General features: G+C 38.8%; 1 protein-coding gene across 1 annotated transcript; it reads right to left on the reverse strand.

Moving 5' to 3' along the window:
- Positions 1–12,183: 12,183 nt before the first annotated feature.
- Positions 12,184–13,368, reverse strand: LOC132637419 (uncharacterized). The gene is made up of 2 exons (XM_060354509.1): positions 12,866–13,368; positions 12,184–12,793 (listed from the first exon to the last, which is right to left on the reverse strand). The coding sequence occupies exons 1-2, from the start codon at positions 13,366–13,368 to the stop codon at positions 12,184–12,186; spliced, it is 1,113 nt and encodes a 370-aa protein (XP_060210492.1).

Here is a 13,368-nt window from a genome sequence, read left to right on the forward strand (position 1 = left end):
AGTCTCACCATAGGGTAAGCCGCAACCTACCTGGAAGGCCGAACAACAATAACACCAACAATACTCCTTAGTCTTTTCTTTCCGCTGAGCCTCGAAATCAAGAAAGTCTAAGCATATTCGAATCATGGAATTAGAATCAAGAAGAATATCAAAACCAACCCTACTTCTATCAAGACCTAATTTCCCAACCTATGGAATAGGATTTATGAACTAGAAGAGTGAAATTAGGGATCTAAAGGTCACAACATGAAATTAAACCTCTAGATGATCAATTCCCATAATTAGCAAGCTAGAATAATCAACAATTCACTCTAATTCGAATTCTAGGAAAAACCCCCAAATTTGAGTATAAAGCTTAACTTCTAAATCCATAAATTAGCCTCTAATTAGGAAGAAGTTATGAAATAAGGGTTTTAATCATCAATTTAATGCTTATTGAAGCTAACTCAACCAACAAATCATGATTTAGAAGCCTAGATAAAATATCCATTGTTGACAGCTAATTTTTGACCTCCCGTAATTTATTTTAAGTGCTCGAAGTCCTTGGACAATAAATAAAATCAGTTGTGCACCCCAAAGGCTCTAGGTGATTTTTTATGAAATTATTTGGGATAATATTTCACCCTTTAAATTGATAAGGAAATCTCTAGGATATTTTAAATTTTTTGTGGAAATTAAGTAGGATTTTTATGATATTCAGGGAATATTTTTATTGAAATTAATCAAAGGCAAAACCATTTTGAATAATTATTTACTTAATTAATTTAATCAAGAAAAATTAGATTAATGAGTAATTTATTCTATTTTTTATTGTCCAAGGCACTTTGAGTAATTAAAAGAATTGACCATTTTACCCCTTAAATCTTGATTTTGTGTGTGTTTGCGTAGTTGCTTAATTTTCTTTTTATCTGGTTAATTAGTTTAGAACCAGTATCTGCAAAATGATTTTACATGAGTCATGTTTTAAATTAATTGAGTCCTAATAGGCTAATAATTGGTTTTTATTTTTTTGAATATTTATCCCCGACCCTCCATACATAGATGTATACACCATGTATATACAAATATACATTGTGTATATATACATGTATATATGTTAAGGGCCCAATTATTATTTTTTATATAAAAAAAGGACCAGGCTCAGTCCAGTATGGACCAGACCCGGCCTATTAACGGATTAAAAGGGGGAGGATAATATACTCCTCCCCCCATTCTCATTTCAAGACCCTAGGGGTCGTTTAGGAAAAGAAGAAAGGGGTAGGCGGCTAAGGTAAAACCCTAGAGCCGCCCTACTGCCCTTCAACCACCCCGCCTACTTTCAGTCTTGTTCCATCGCGTTTGGCTGTATAACGTGAGGGAGAGGACGAAGCATTAATAGCTTCGTCCTTCTCTCCACAAAACCCGGCCAAACAGGCGCCTAAAGGTACGAACCCCCTCCTTTTTTATATTTTCCATCATTATGATAGTGATAAAGCTTTTGAACCGTTGATTTTTTTGTTTCTACCTCGAATCTGGATCGTGGATTAGATTTGTAAGTGAGGACTTGTATAAATCTACAAGTCCCACATCGGTAGTGTGAGGTCTGAGATGTATTATGGGGTTTCTATAAATAGAACCCCATTTGTTCAAGAAAAAGGAGGTTGGAAACCAAAAAGGGCTTGAAAATTATGATTTGTTAAAGTCTAAAAAGTTTCCATCAGTCAAAAATTTTAAGTTTAACCTAAGGGTTCAGTTTTTAGTTCTAAAATTTATGTCCTTTATTTGTTCTGTGGTGTGAGTGGCTTGAGTTTGGCATTGGAAGTATAGAAGCCTCCAATTTCGTCGTTTGCCCCCGATTGCACTCGCAAAAGGTAAAGACTTTTTAGTTTATTGCCTTCTATTTTAGATTCTGCCTGTATTATGCTTATTTAAGGTGCTTTTATGTGTGGTTAGAATGTAGTTTCAAGCTAATATGTTGGTTTGATTTGGTCTTTTCATTAAGAATTTATGTTCATATCTTGTTATTTTAATATGACTAGTTATTTTTTATATGTAGTTTAGACTGCAATTTAGGCTGATAATGTTTGTTTGGTTTGGATTTCCATATAGATTGTTGTCTTATCATGCTTGTTCAAATATAATCAAGTGCTTTATATGGGGTCTAGAATGAGTTTAAGTTAATTTGTTTGTCTAGTATGTGGTATAATTCTTGTGCTTTAAGTTGGAGTCAAGAGGTTCTGTCAAGTGTCATGATGGGTCTAGTCCTGTGTGTCCTATGTAATAGGCTTGGTTTAGGGGGGTTAATTTGAAGTTACAGGGCTTTTGAGTGATTTACTTACCTCATATTCTTGGTTGTGTCCATTTGGAAATATGTCTTGGTCTGAAGGTCGATTAAAAGAGGGTCAAAAGGCCTGTTTAAAGTGAGTTGTTTGATCTGGTGTTGAATCATCTATTTGGGCAATGTGCTTCTTTTCTTGATGTTATTTATAGGTTTAAGATAGGTCATGGCTGGACTTAGTCTTGTCCTGTGTAGTTTTGCCTGATCACATGTCTGGTTGGGGGATTGATGGTTGACATATATTGGACCCAGTCCAATCCTGTTAGATTTTACTTGATCATGTGTTTTAGTTTGAAAATTGAAGGTTCACTATGTGCTCTGTGGGGTTTTATTTGTTTTACTTGAATGTGTTTGAGGGTGTTGGTGGCTACAGGTAGGTTAAATGCCTTGGTTGCCCTGATCTCTGTTGTTTTATCTAAGTAATATGTATTTGATTAAAAACTTGGTATTTTAAATCACATTGGCACATGGTGAGATAGAAGTTTTAAAATAATGATTCTGGGAAGGCAAGGGATTTAAATTTGATCAAAAGCATTTCATTTAGCTTGTCTTTATCTGATAGTCTTGCTTATGGTAAGTGTGGGAACTTGCTGAACCTACCTCTGAGTAGAATCTTTGGAGTGTGCAGTTATGTTGTGTTGAGTCTAAAAGGTTTTCAATGTTGCTAAAATGAACTGGGTTCAGAGCAGTCTTAAAGTGGTTTATGTTTTGGCTAAAATGGGCAATCATTTAGTTAAGTAGGACTGTCAAGGAGATAATTGTCATGTTTGCCTTAACCTAGTAATGAGATGTATCCATCATGTAAATGGCATTAAAAGACAAGGGGCTTAAGGACTGGTAGTTTGACATGGAGTATGTCTATATATGTGAGACTGTTTTGGTCCATTATGTGTAGGAATAGTCATGGACATGTTGTGTGAAGAAAAAACCTTATTTTTTAGGACTGATCACCTAGTTATGCTAACTGTAAAGATAAAGAATAAAAAAAGGAAGGATAATGGGAACCTTGTCATAAGTCTTGCTTATTTTGTCTTTGTATGGCTTCCTTGGATGCTTTTGCATTCCCTTTCTGATGTTGTGAACTATGTTCTCTTAAAAGGAGTGATAAGGATAGAATAATGGTTGAGGTCTGTTGTTGTTTCTCTCTGTGTGATTTGGTCCTGATGGAAAAGGAAATGTGTGTTTTCTTTAAAATGCAGTGTGGTCAAGAGTAAAGATCCCTTCATGGTTATAATTTGGCTTGAAGTTGCTTAGAAACACTAGTTTGTTATGGTTGTTATATGTTTATGGTGGGTCTGTTCCTAGTGTATCATGTTTGAACTTGGTAGTAAAAGTCTTTAAAAGCTGGACCTAGTTTCATAAGTTCATTGTGGGAGTTGTGACAGAGTTGGTTTGTTTTGAACCTTTCCATGACCCTTAGTGGTGTCACTGGAGTATGAGAATGAGCTTATAAAGGAGGGGAGAGAGGTCTTGGAAGAGTGAAAGGTGAGCCTGGGCATGAACTGGAGGTAATGACTAGTGGAACCCAGGATCCCTTTTGCTGAAAGGAGATTTAGGAGGAAGAGATGGGGAGGTGATGACCCCACCCTAACCTGCTTCCCTTTCCTTACCTTGAGACCCTATCTTTTTCTTTTAGAACTTCTCTTCATGATCTTGGGACTCACAAAGGTATTGGGTAGGGAAAAGCAGTTTAGCCATGTCTAAAAGGAGAAATGGAAGATACACCTAGAATCAAATAAATTGCCGTTGATGTTTGAAAAGTCCAAGTATATGTGATTTCTGCCATGTCTCTTGAAACTATGCATTCCTTTATCTGGGGAGTTTGCTTGTCTTGAGACTTATTATTTAAACCAGTTATGTGTAAGAAAAAATGAGGGCTGATAAGTGTAGTGTAGTGACATGAGTCCATACCATGAGAGACTAAGTGTCAACTGTTGCTTGTCATCTGCTTTTGTTGTTGGCCATGTGTCTTCTGTTCATCTTTCCTTAGCTTGTTTATCCATGACATGATGTCTGAGACTTTGCCACTTTGTTTTATAGATTGAAACTTGCTCCCTATGTGATGATTGAATCCTTTGTTTGCCAAACTATGATCATGCCATAAATCGATTTCTTGTCTTTTTTTCCTTTCCTTTTGGTTCTTTGAGAAAAAACTTATGGTTAGTTCAAGTATGTTGAAAGGACATTTTATGAGAGTCAAAACTGTTTTAAGGCTTCTGGCTAAGTGCCCATATGACTTACCCCCTGGAATCCCTCTTTCTTTAACAAAAGTTTTCAAAGCTCATTTATTTGTTAACAAGTAGCCCTGATTAATGAACCAGTCTGTTATATGCTGAGTTAATAAAAAAGAGGTAAGCTTCAAAAGATGCCAGTTTCTGAATATGTGCTCTAAAGTTCTAAACACTGCCATGAGCCTTGATTGCTTGTAAGGCCTTCCCTAGGCCCTTGTCTATGAGAATGCTGTGCTTGTTGTGATATTGACCTGGTCATGTGTAACCTTGAGGCTAGTTGGGATGAGATGTATGCTGCCACTTGAATTAGCTTAACCTGCCCTGTTCTTTCTAAGAAATGACTTTGACCTTAATGATGTGGATGGATCTGTTTGTTCTGAATATGTGATTTTGGAATCCTTTATACTAGGCCTTAGAATAGGAGACCCTGAGAGAAACAAACCTACATGTGAACACTGAGAAGGCTGAAAATAGACCAAAGCCACATGACTTAAGAAGACCTTTTTAAGGGGCCTTAGGGAAATGAGAAGAGTAAAGCCAGGCCCAGCTTGGGTCACAATAGTCTCCTTTAAATAAGATGCCCCATGGTACTTCTGTGGTCTGTGGAGGCTGAGGTTCATTGCCAAGAATTCTAGAAAATCACCTAGATCTTATCCCCTAGGCCTAGTGAGACTCCCCTCCCCCAGCTTAGAGTTAGCACTGATCTAGCAAGATTGATTTTTGGCTTTGATGAAATGAAGAACAATTGTGCACATGAATTCAATTAAGAGACAAAGATGGGAGGTTAGGCACAGGTGCAGATTTTGCTTGCTTATATTTCCTTATCTAGTTTCTTCCACTTGTCCTTAAGAGTATATCAGGTACCCTCCTACCCTGCCATAGTCCTGTCTCTGTTTGATTCTATGTGCTCTTCTCATTTTGGTAAGAGGCAAAGATGTTCTAGTTACTTGATGGTGGTATGTTTGTTGTTGTCCCCCCTCCCCCCCCCCCCCCCCCCCTCCTTTTTGAGTGTCATAGCTTGTGTGCGCCCTTGTTGTGATCACGTGCCTTCCATTTATCTGCCCAGTTCATTCCACATTTGATATGTTAGCTATGTCACCTTTCCCTCTATGACTATGTTATTTTGTCTTGTCTCATTTATAAATTTATGGGCTGTAGTGTGTCAACTCATGACTGTGGGCTTGGTTTTTTACTTCTATGACTCATTTAGTCTGCTTTGGGACCTTCCTTATAAGTCCATGAATTTATGTGTTTGTGGAAGCATATTATGAGTGAATGTGGGCAGTTGTGCAGAGGCTTATCCTGGGTTCTGGTTGTGTTTTTGTATGGCTGAATTGGTATGGGACAAGGCAATTTGGGGTAAGATTTAGTCTTAGCCTTCCTCGGTGACCAGTCGTGCCTGGGGTTCGTGAAACCCCTTGGAACTTTTGTGGCATCGGGAATACGGGGGCAACGACTTACCCTTTCTCCTCATTGCCAAAGACTAGCCAATAGGCTTGGTGGTATTCACATATAAGCCTTGCCACAACTGCCTAGCTTGGCCCGAAAATCTGTTGTGATATACTTGTATATGCTTTATGTATATGGCCTTCCTTCTTAGAATGATTATGATAGTTGGGCCTGCCCTGATATACACGTGTATGTTTGATGTATATTGTCTTTTTTATTTAGTATAATAGTGATAAGTTCAAAAATTATCACTAACCGGTTCCCTTTTTTCTTTCCTCCTTCACCACATGACCACTCAGGTCGAGTCAGCCTTCCTGTTGGGCCTAAGGCCCAACAAGGAAAATTCTTTCCTCGGAGGTGTTGAATCCGCAAAGATGGAGAAAAAGCTTGGCGCGCAAAAGGCCCAGCAATGGGTGAAAATGGCAGGCTAGGGGCTTGGTACGCCCTTAGTCTTTACATTATCTGTTCATTATTATCTTTCATCTTTTAATTTCTATGTATTTGTCAAACTTGTACAAACTCATGTTATAGTGGAATCTTTATAGTGCGAACTAGTAGTCTTAGGACAACGGAGCTCATGCCGTCTAGATTGACTCTAAGTCCTCAAGCCATTTCTTTCAAAAACCCGAACTTAGCATAATGATTTTTGATGACTTAAAATTGGATTAACCAAACTATTTGACATAACTTTAAATCTTTAAAACAAGGAAAACATAAAGAGTATTTGAAAAAATGCTTTGAGTATTGCAAATGTATTAAAACGGACTGTTTTCCCCAAAAAGCCAAAAACTAAGTTTTGTTTTTTTCTGGAACCAACAGATAAAAATAGGCAAGTATTCTCGTGATTAGCTTGGTATACTTTGGGGCCAAACCCTACTAATTTTGGACAAAAAATAGACTAGGCCAAGATTGGCGAAAACAAAAAGGATTCAAGGGCCGAAAGCCCATTTATAAGAGAAACAAATGGGGAGGATTTAAACACTCCTAAAGCCCTTTTAAAAAATTCATCTGGGGTCCAAAATAGATAAAGTCTCTTCAAAAATCAAATGTTGGCTATAAAATCCCAAAACACAAAACTAATTTCATAAATTGTCTTAAACAATGTCTTTCCTAAAAAATAACACCTCTGTATATATACAAGTTCTCGGATAAGTTGTTCTAAACGTGTTATACGGATCACACCGAATAAAGTATGAGTTAAGCATGAATAAAAACGGAACATTAACATATTAAGTTTACATTCCTCAAGCCAACATGTATAAAGATAACAACTTTATACTAATTTTCCAAACAAGATACACCACCTTTACATTAAAAAAGGGGGGAATTATTTTACCCGGATATTATAAATCCAAACCTACGTACCTTATACATAAAAGGAACATCTTCGAATCTTCTTCAAAAAATGATATGCAAAATGACAAGATTTTTGTGAGAATAAACACTAAATAGACAGTTCAGGGCAAATATTCATACTTTGAAATTCGAAGGGCAACCGTATAGTACAGATCCTTAATACTGGGGTGCCTAACACCTTCCCCAGGGGATCATCAGAACCCTTACCTAGAACTCTGGATTGCCAAGGATTTTTTACGGTATTTGAATAAACCCTCCACCCCTGGTTTTCCTAATTTCCTAAAAATTAGGTGGCGACTCTTTTAAAACAAAGTCTGAAAGAGCACCAACGAGTTTATAGTAGCTTTTTACGCCTTAACACCGCGTAAAAAGCGAACCGTTACATCCATTAAACCCAATTTAATCTTCCATTACTTAATAAACTAACAAGAGAAGGGATTCTAAGATGATTAGGAATAATGGAATAGCAAAGAGGTTAGAAGGACTTACCACCAAGAATCTTCTAGAATTGTTCCCAAGAGCTCAATTTTCGGAATAGAATTAAATGAGGGACTAAGGGTTTTTAACACTTCATTTAATGAACTCACAGCCCGTCACCCACTTCCGCAACAAGATTGCCGCTCCAGCGGTGCCGCCCTAGTGGTCCCTTGACCGCTACAGCTGTCATGCCCAAATGGCATAGACCGCTTTAGCAGCAGGTTGACCGCTATAGCGGAACTACTGCCGCGGTGCTGGTGCCGCCAAAGCGAGCACCAGACACCAGAAAAATTCCCAAGTTTCACAACCTAACCCGAATTTCCGACTAGCTCCCGAGGTTATCTGCTCACAAACCATACACGCACACACACACACATAAAAACATGCTACGAACGCATCCGTGGCCTCGGAATTCCCAACGGAGGTCTTGTTGACCGGGTCAACCCTTGATACCTCAATTTCGAATTCCCAACCCAAGTCCAAAAATGTATCTGAGTACATCGGGAACCGAACTAGATATGTACACAAGTTCTAAAAGGACATCCGGATCTCTTGGAATCGACGGATTTCCGAAAAAGGTCCGTTTATCCAAAAGTCAACTTTGAGTCAACTCTTTTTTGCTTAAAGCCAATTTTTCTCAAAACATCACCAAAATCAACCCCGAACACCTCGGAAAGCGTGTCAACGGACCCCTCGAGTCAAACGTCAGCTAACCAAGCTCGAGAAAGGGTCAAAAGGGTCGGAAATGCAATAACGACCAAACGAGTCATTACATCCCCCAATTGAAAGTGTCTGAGATTTGTTCGCCGATTGTAATATTTCTCCATTCCTTGCTTTTGATCCACGACTCGTAATAATGATTTTTCATGGTGTTCTTTCGTTAGATCCAATTTCATTGCCATAGCTTCATTATTTGATTCTTCAGTGGCATGAGTGAACCTCAAACTAGGTTCCCCCACTTCAATCGGAATTAACGCTTCCGTGCCATACACTAGAGAAAATAGAGTTTCTCCAGTGCTAGTCTTCGGTGTGATTCTGTATGCCCATAATACTTCCGGCAAAGTTTCTCTCCACTTCCCTTTTGCTGAAGCCAACCTTTTCTTCAAATTCTGAATGATCGTTTTGTTCGTAGACTCAGCTTGACCATTTGCACTCGGGTGATACGGAGTGGACATAATCCTTTTGATTTTGAGTCCATTAAAGAACTCCACCAACGAATTGTGGCCCATTATTGCAACTGATCTCTTTCGGTATTCCGAACTGACAAATAATATGATCCCAAATGAAATCAATGACTTCTCTTTCTCAATTTTCTTGAAAGTCCCTGCTTCAATCCATTTAGAGAAATAATCCGTCATAATCAAAATGAATTTTACCTGACTGGGAGCCGCTGACAATTGTCCCACTATGTTCATTCTCCATTTCATGAAAGGCCAAGGTGAAACGACCGGATGCAACATTCCGCCAGTTGATGAATCATGTAAGCATGCCTTTGACATTCATCACACTTTTGGATGAAAGTTTTGGCGCCTTCCTATATCGTCGACTAAGAATATCCGGCTCTAATTAGCTTTTGTACCAATAATTCTACCCCGGAATGATTTCCACAATGCCCTTCATGTACTTTGCGCATTACATAATCAGTTTCTCCAGGACCCATACATCTTGCCAAATGTCCATAAAATGATCTCCTGTACAATTGACCGTCGACTATGCAATATCTGGCAGCCTTCGTACGAAGTGCTCTTTACTCCTTCGGATCAGTTAGAAGCTTACCATCCTTCAAGTAATCGACATACTTGTTTCACCAGTCCCAAGTCAAGCTTGTGGGATTTATCTCTCCGTGGCAGTTATCTATGGCTGAATTTAGGAGTTTCACCACTTACCCGGTGCCTACACCTTCAACATCCACTGATGATCCTAAATTTTCTAAGTCATCCACCTCACCATTTTGCTCTCGGGTCACATGCTCTATCCTGCATTCCTTAAACCGACGCATTAATACTTGAATTTTATCCACGTACTTCTGCATTCTTTCTTCTTTTGCATCGAAGATCCCATTCACATGGCTCACTACCAAGAGTGAATCACACTTGGCTTTGACTGACTCAGCCCTCAAGCTTCTTGTCAATTCCAAACCTGCAATCATAGCCTCATCCTTGGCTTCCTTGTTAGTTAATTTCACATTTCTTATCGCCTGTCTAATGACTTCGCCTGTAGGTGTTCTAAGCACAATTCCTAGTCCGGACCCTTTTACGTTGGATGCACCAACCGTAAACAAGGTCCAAACTCCCGATACAACCCCTGAAGCTAATACAAGCTCCTTCTCTAACCGAAATCATACCCGGAGTAAAACCTGCTATGAAATTAGCCAAAACTTAGGATTTTATTGTCGTTCGTGGCTTGTATTCTATATCATACCCACTAATTTCAATAACCAATTTAGCCAACCTACCCAACAATTCAGGTTTATGCATTATATTTCTTAATGGATAGGTTGTTACAACACAAATGGGATGATATTGAAAATATGGTCTTAATTTTCTAGCTAAAGTTATTAATGCCAATGTCAGTTTTTCTAAATGGTGGTACCTAGTTTATGCACTAGCCAGAGTTCTACTTACATAATAAATTGGAAATTGCGTACCTTGGTCTTCTCGGACTAGTAGAACACTTACAACAACCTCTGATACGGCCAGGTATAGGAACAATTGTTCGTCCTCTTTTGGTTTATGCAGCAATGATGGACTAGAAAGGTATTTCTTCAAATCTTTCAATGCTTGTTGGCATTCCGGAGTCCAATCGAAGTCCTTTTTCTTTTTAAAAGCGAAAAGAATTTGTGACATTTTTTCGAGGACCTGGAAATGAACCGACTTAGGGCAGCTATCCTTCTGGTAAGGCTTTGCACCATCTTCACATCCCCAATGACTTATGGAATTTCTTCAATAGCTTTAAATTTATCTGGATTTATTTCAATCCCTCTGTTCGATACCAGAAAGCCTAGAAAATTGCCCGAGCCTACTCCAAAAGCACATTTCATCGTATTCAACTTCATGTTGTACTTTCGAAGAACATCAAACGTTTCCTGCAAGTGCTTCAAATGGTCTCCTGTTTCCAGGGAATTAACCAAAATACCATCTATATAAACCTCCATTGTATTACCTATTTGTTTTTCAAACATGCGATTAACTAGTCGTTGATATGTTGCCCCGTAATTTTTTAAACCGAATGGCATTACATTATAACAATATTTTCCATAATTAGTAATAAAAGAAGTTTTCTCTTGATCCTCTGGATTCATACTTATTTGGTTATACCCGGAATAAGCGTCAAGAAAATTCAACATCTTATGCCCTACCGTAGCGTGGATCATACGATCAATGTAAGGCAAAAGAAAAGAATCATTCGGGCAAGCTTTATTTAAATCTTTGAAATCTATACACATCCTAAATTTATTACCTTTTTTAGGCACTACGATCACATTTGCCAACCATTTAGGATATTCAACTTCTCAGATAGAGCCAATATTTAATAACTTGGTTACCTCTTCCTTAACAAACCTATTTTTGACCTCTGCAGTGGGCCTCCGCTTCTGCTTTACCGGCGGAAAATTTGGATCCAAGCTCAACTTATGAGTTGTGATCTCTGATGGTATACCTTTCATGTCTAAATGGGACCATGCATAACAATCTGTATTAGCTTTAAGAAATTTAATAAACTTACTCCTGAGCTCCGGAGTTAACCCGGTGCCCAGGTATACCTTCCTTTCGGGCCATTTGATGAACAAGACCACTTGCTCGAGTTCCTCTCTTGTCAAATTCGTAGCATCTGAATCATCCAGTACAACAAATGATCTGGGAACTCGATAAAGATCTTCCTCCTCATCAATATCTTCAGTTTCTTCTTCTAACTTCTCCGGTTTTGTAACTTCTACTTCCTCAGAGAGTTTTTTTGGACCCTCTGATTTCTGTAATTTCTATTTATCCGATATTTCCTTATTCTTCACGTCTTTCTCTTTTTCCAACATTCCCTCAATTGCAAACATTTCTTCAGCTGCTAGTTGATCCCCCCGAGTTTTCTTATTCCCCTCCGGAGTAGGAAACTTCAGCGTCATATGCAGAGTCGATGGCACAGCCTCCATAGCATGTATCCATGGTCTACCAAGTAACGCATTATACCTCATTACACTGTCTATGACAAGGAACTTCATTAGCCGCACCGTTCCAGCCCCATCAACTGGCAGGATGATTTCTTTTTTTGTCGTTTCACTTGCCGTATTGAAACCATTCAGAACTCGAACTGCCAGAATAATTTGATCGAGTAAAGTCATTTGCTCTAACACCCTCCATTGGATTATATTGGCCGAGCTACTGGATCAATCAAAATACGTTTAACAAGAAACTTATTAATATTAACAGAAATTACCAACGTGAAATTGTGCGGATGGGAAATATTCTCTGCATCTTTATGATTAAAAGTGATCGTCTCATTCCGTAGGTAATCCCTGGATCTCTTCTCTCGAAGCGCCGTCACCTTCATTTTCTTTGAAGCCACGATGGTGGTTTCGGCAACATCTGCTCCTTCGATAATCATGTTAATAAGATGTTGTGGATTAACTGGTTCTGCAGGCTTATTTACATCTTTATTTTTGTCGTAATTTTCCTTGGCCCGATCACTTAAGAATTCTCTCAAGTGTCCTTCCTTTAATAGTCGTGCTACTTCATCTCTCAAGTGACGACAATCGTCAGTCCGATGGTCATGCATTTGATGGTATGCATATATCAACCTCTGATCCCTTAGGTTAGGATCTGTTTGGATATCTTTCGAGAATTTTTCCCCTTCAATACGCCCAATTGCTAAGACCAACTCAGCTGCATCTATGTTGAAGTTATATTCAGACAACCTGGGACTTTCCACGTTGTTAGCAAAGGAAGTCCCAGCGGCATTCTTATCTTGTAAACCTCTGCTTAAAGGTCAGCGATGGTAACTCCTGTCACCATTACCTATTTCAGATGAGAAAGATCGATTATTCTACCTTCGCTTCGACCAGAAGTTTGACCGCTCCGGGGCTCCATAAGGTTTATATCTGTCTTTTAATGCTTTCAAGTATGAATTTGCTACTTGTTTCGTCTTTTCACGTCCCTTGGCTCTTCCTACAGTCCCAGCCAGAAGCTCCGACTGATCATCTTCTACGCGTATCTTTGACTCATATCGGTTGTGCACATCCGACCATGTTACTGTTGGATACTCCAACAAGATTTCCTTCAATTTCAGTGATACACTAGAACTTCTTGGATTTAAACCCTTAGTAAAGGCTTCCGCTGCCCATTCGTTTGGTACTGTGGGAAGGAGCAGTCGTTTCTTTTGAAATCTTGTCACGAACTCCCGCAATAACTCGTCATCTTTCTGGGCTATTCTGAATATATCGGCCTTCCTGGCTTTCACCTTTTTTGCTTCGGCATGAGTTTTGATGAATACATCTGCGAGCTTTGCAAAAGACGTAATAGAGTGCTCAGGTAAATGATGGTACCAAGTCAT

This window comes from Lycium barbarum, chromosome 4 (genome assembly GCF_019175385.1).
Source record: "Lycium barbarum isolate Lr01 chromosome 4, ASM1917538v2, whole genome shotgun sequence".
Taxonomy (NCBI): Eukaryota; Viridiplantae; Streptophyta; class Magnoliopsida; order Solanales; family Solanaceae; genus Lycium; species Lycium barbarum.

Excerpts from the sequence above, each read along its gene's own strand:
- LOC132637419 (XM_060354509.1), bottom strand. The coding sequence starts at position 13,368 with ATGACTTGGTACCATCATTTACCTGAGCACTCTATTACGTCTTTTGCA. Across the intron at positions 12,794-12,865 it reads AACTTCTGGTCGAAGCGAAG|AGGTTTACAAGATAAGAATG; the intron begins GTAGAATAATCG and ends ACCTTTAAGCAG.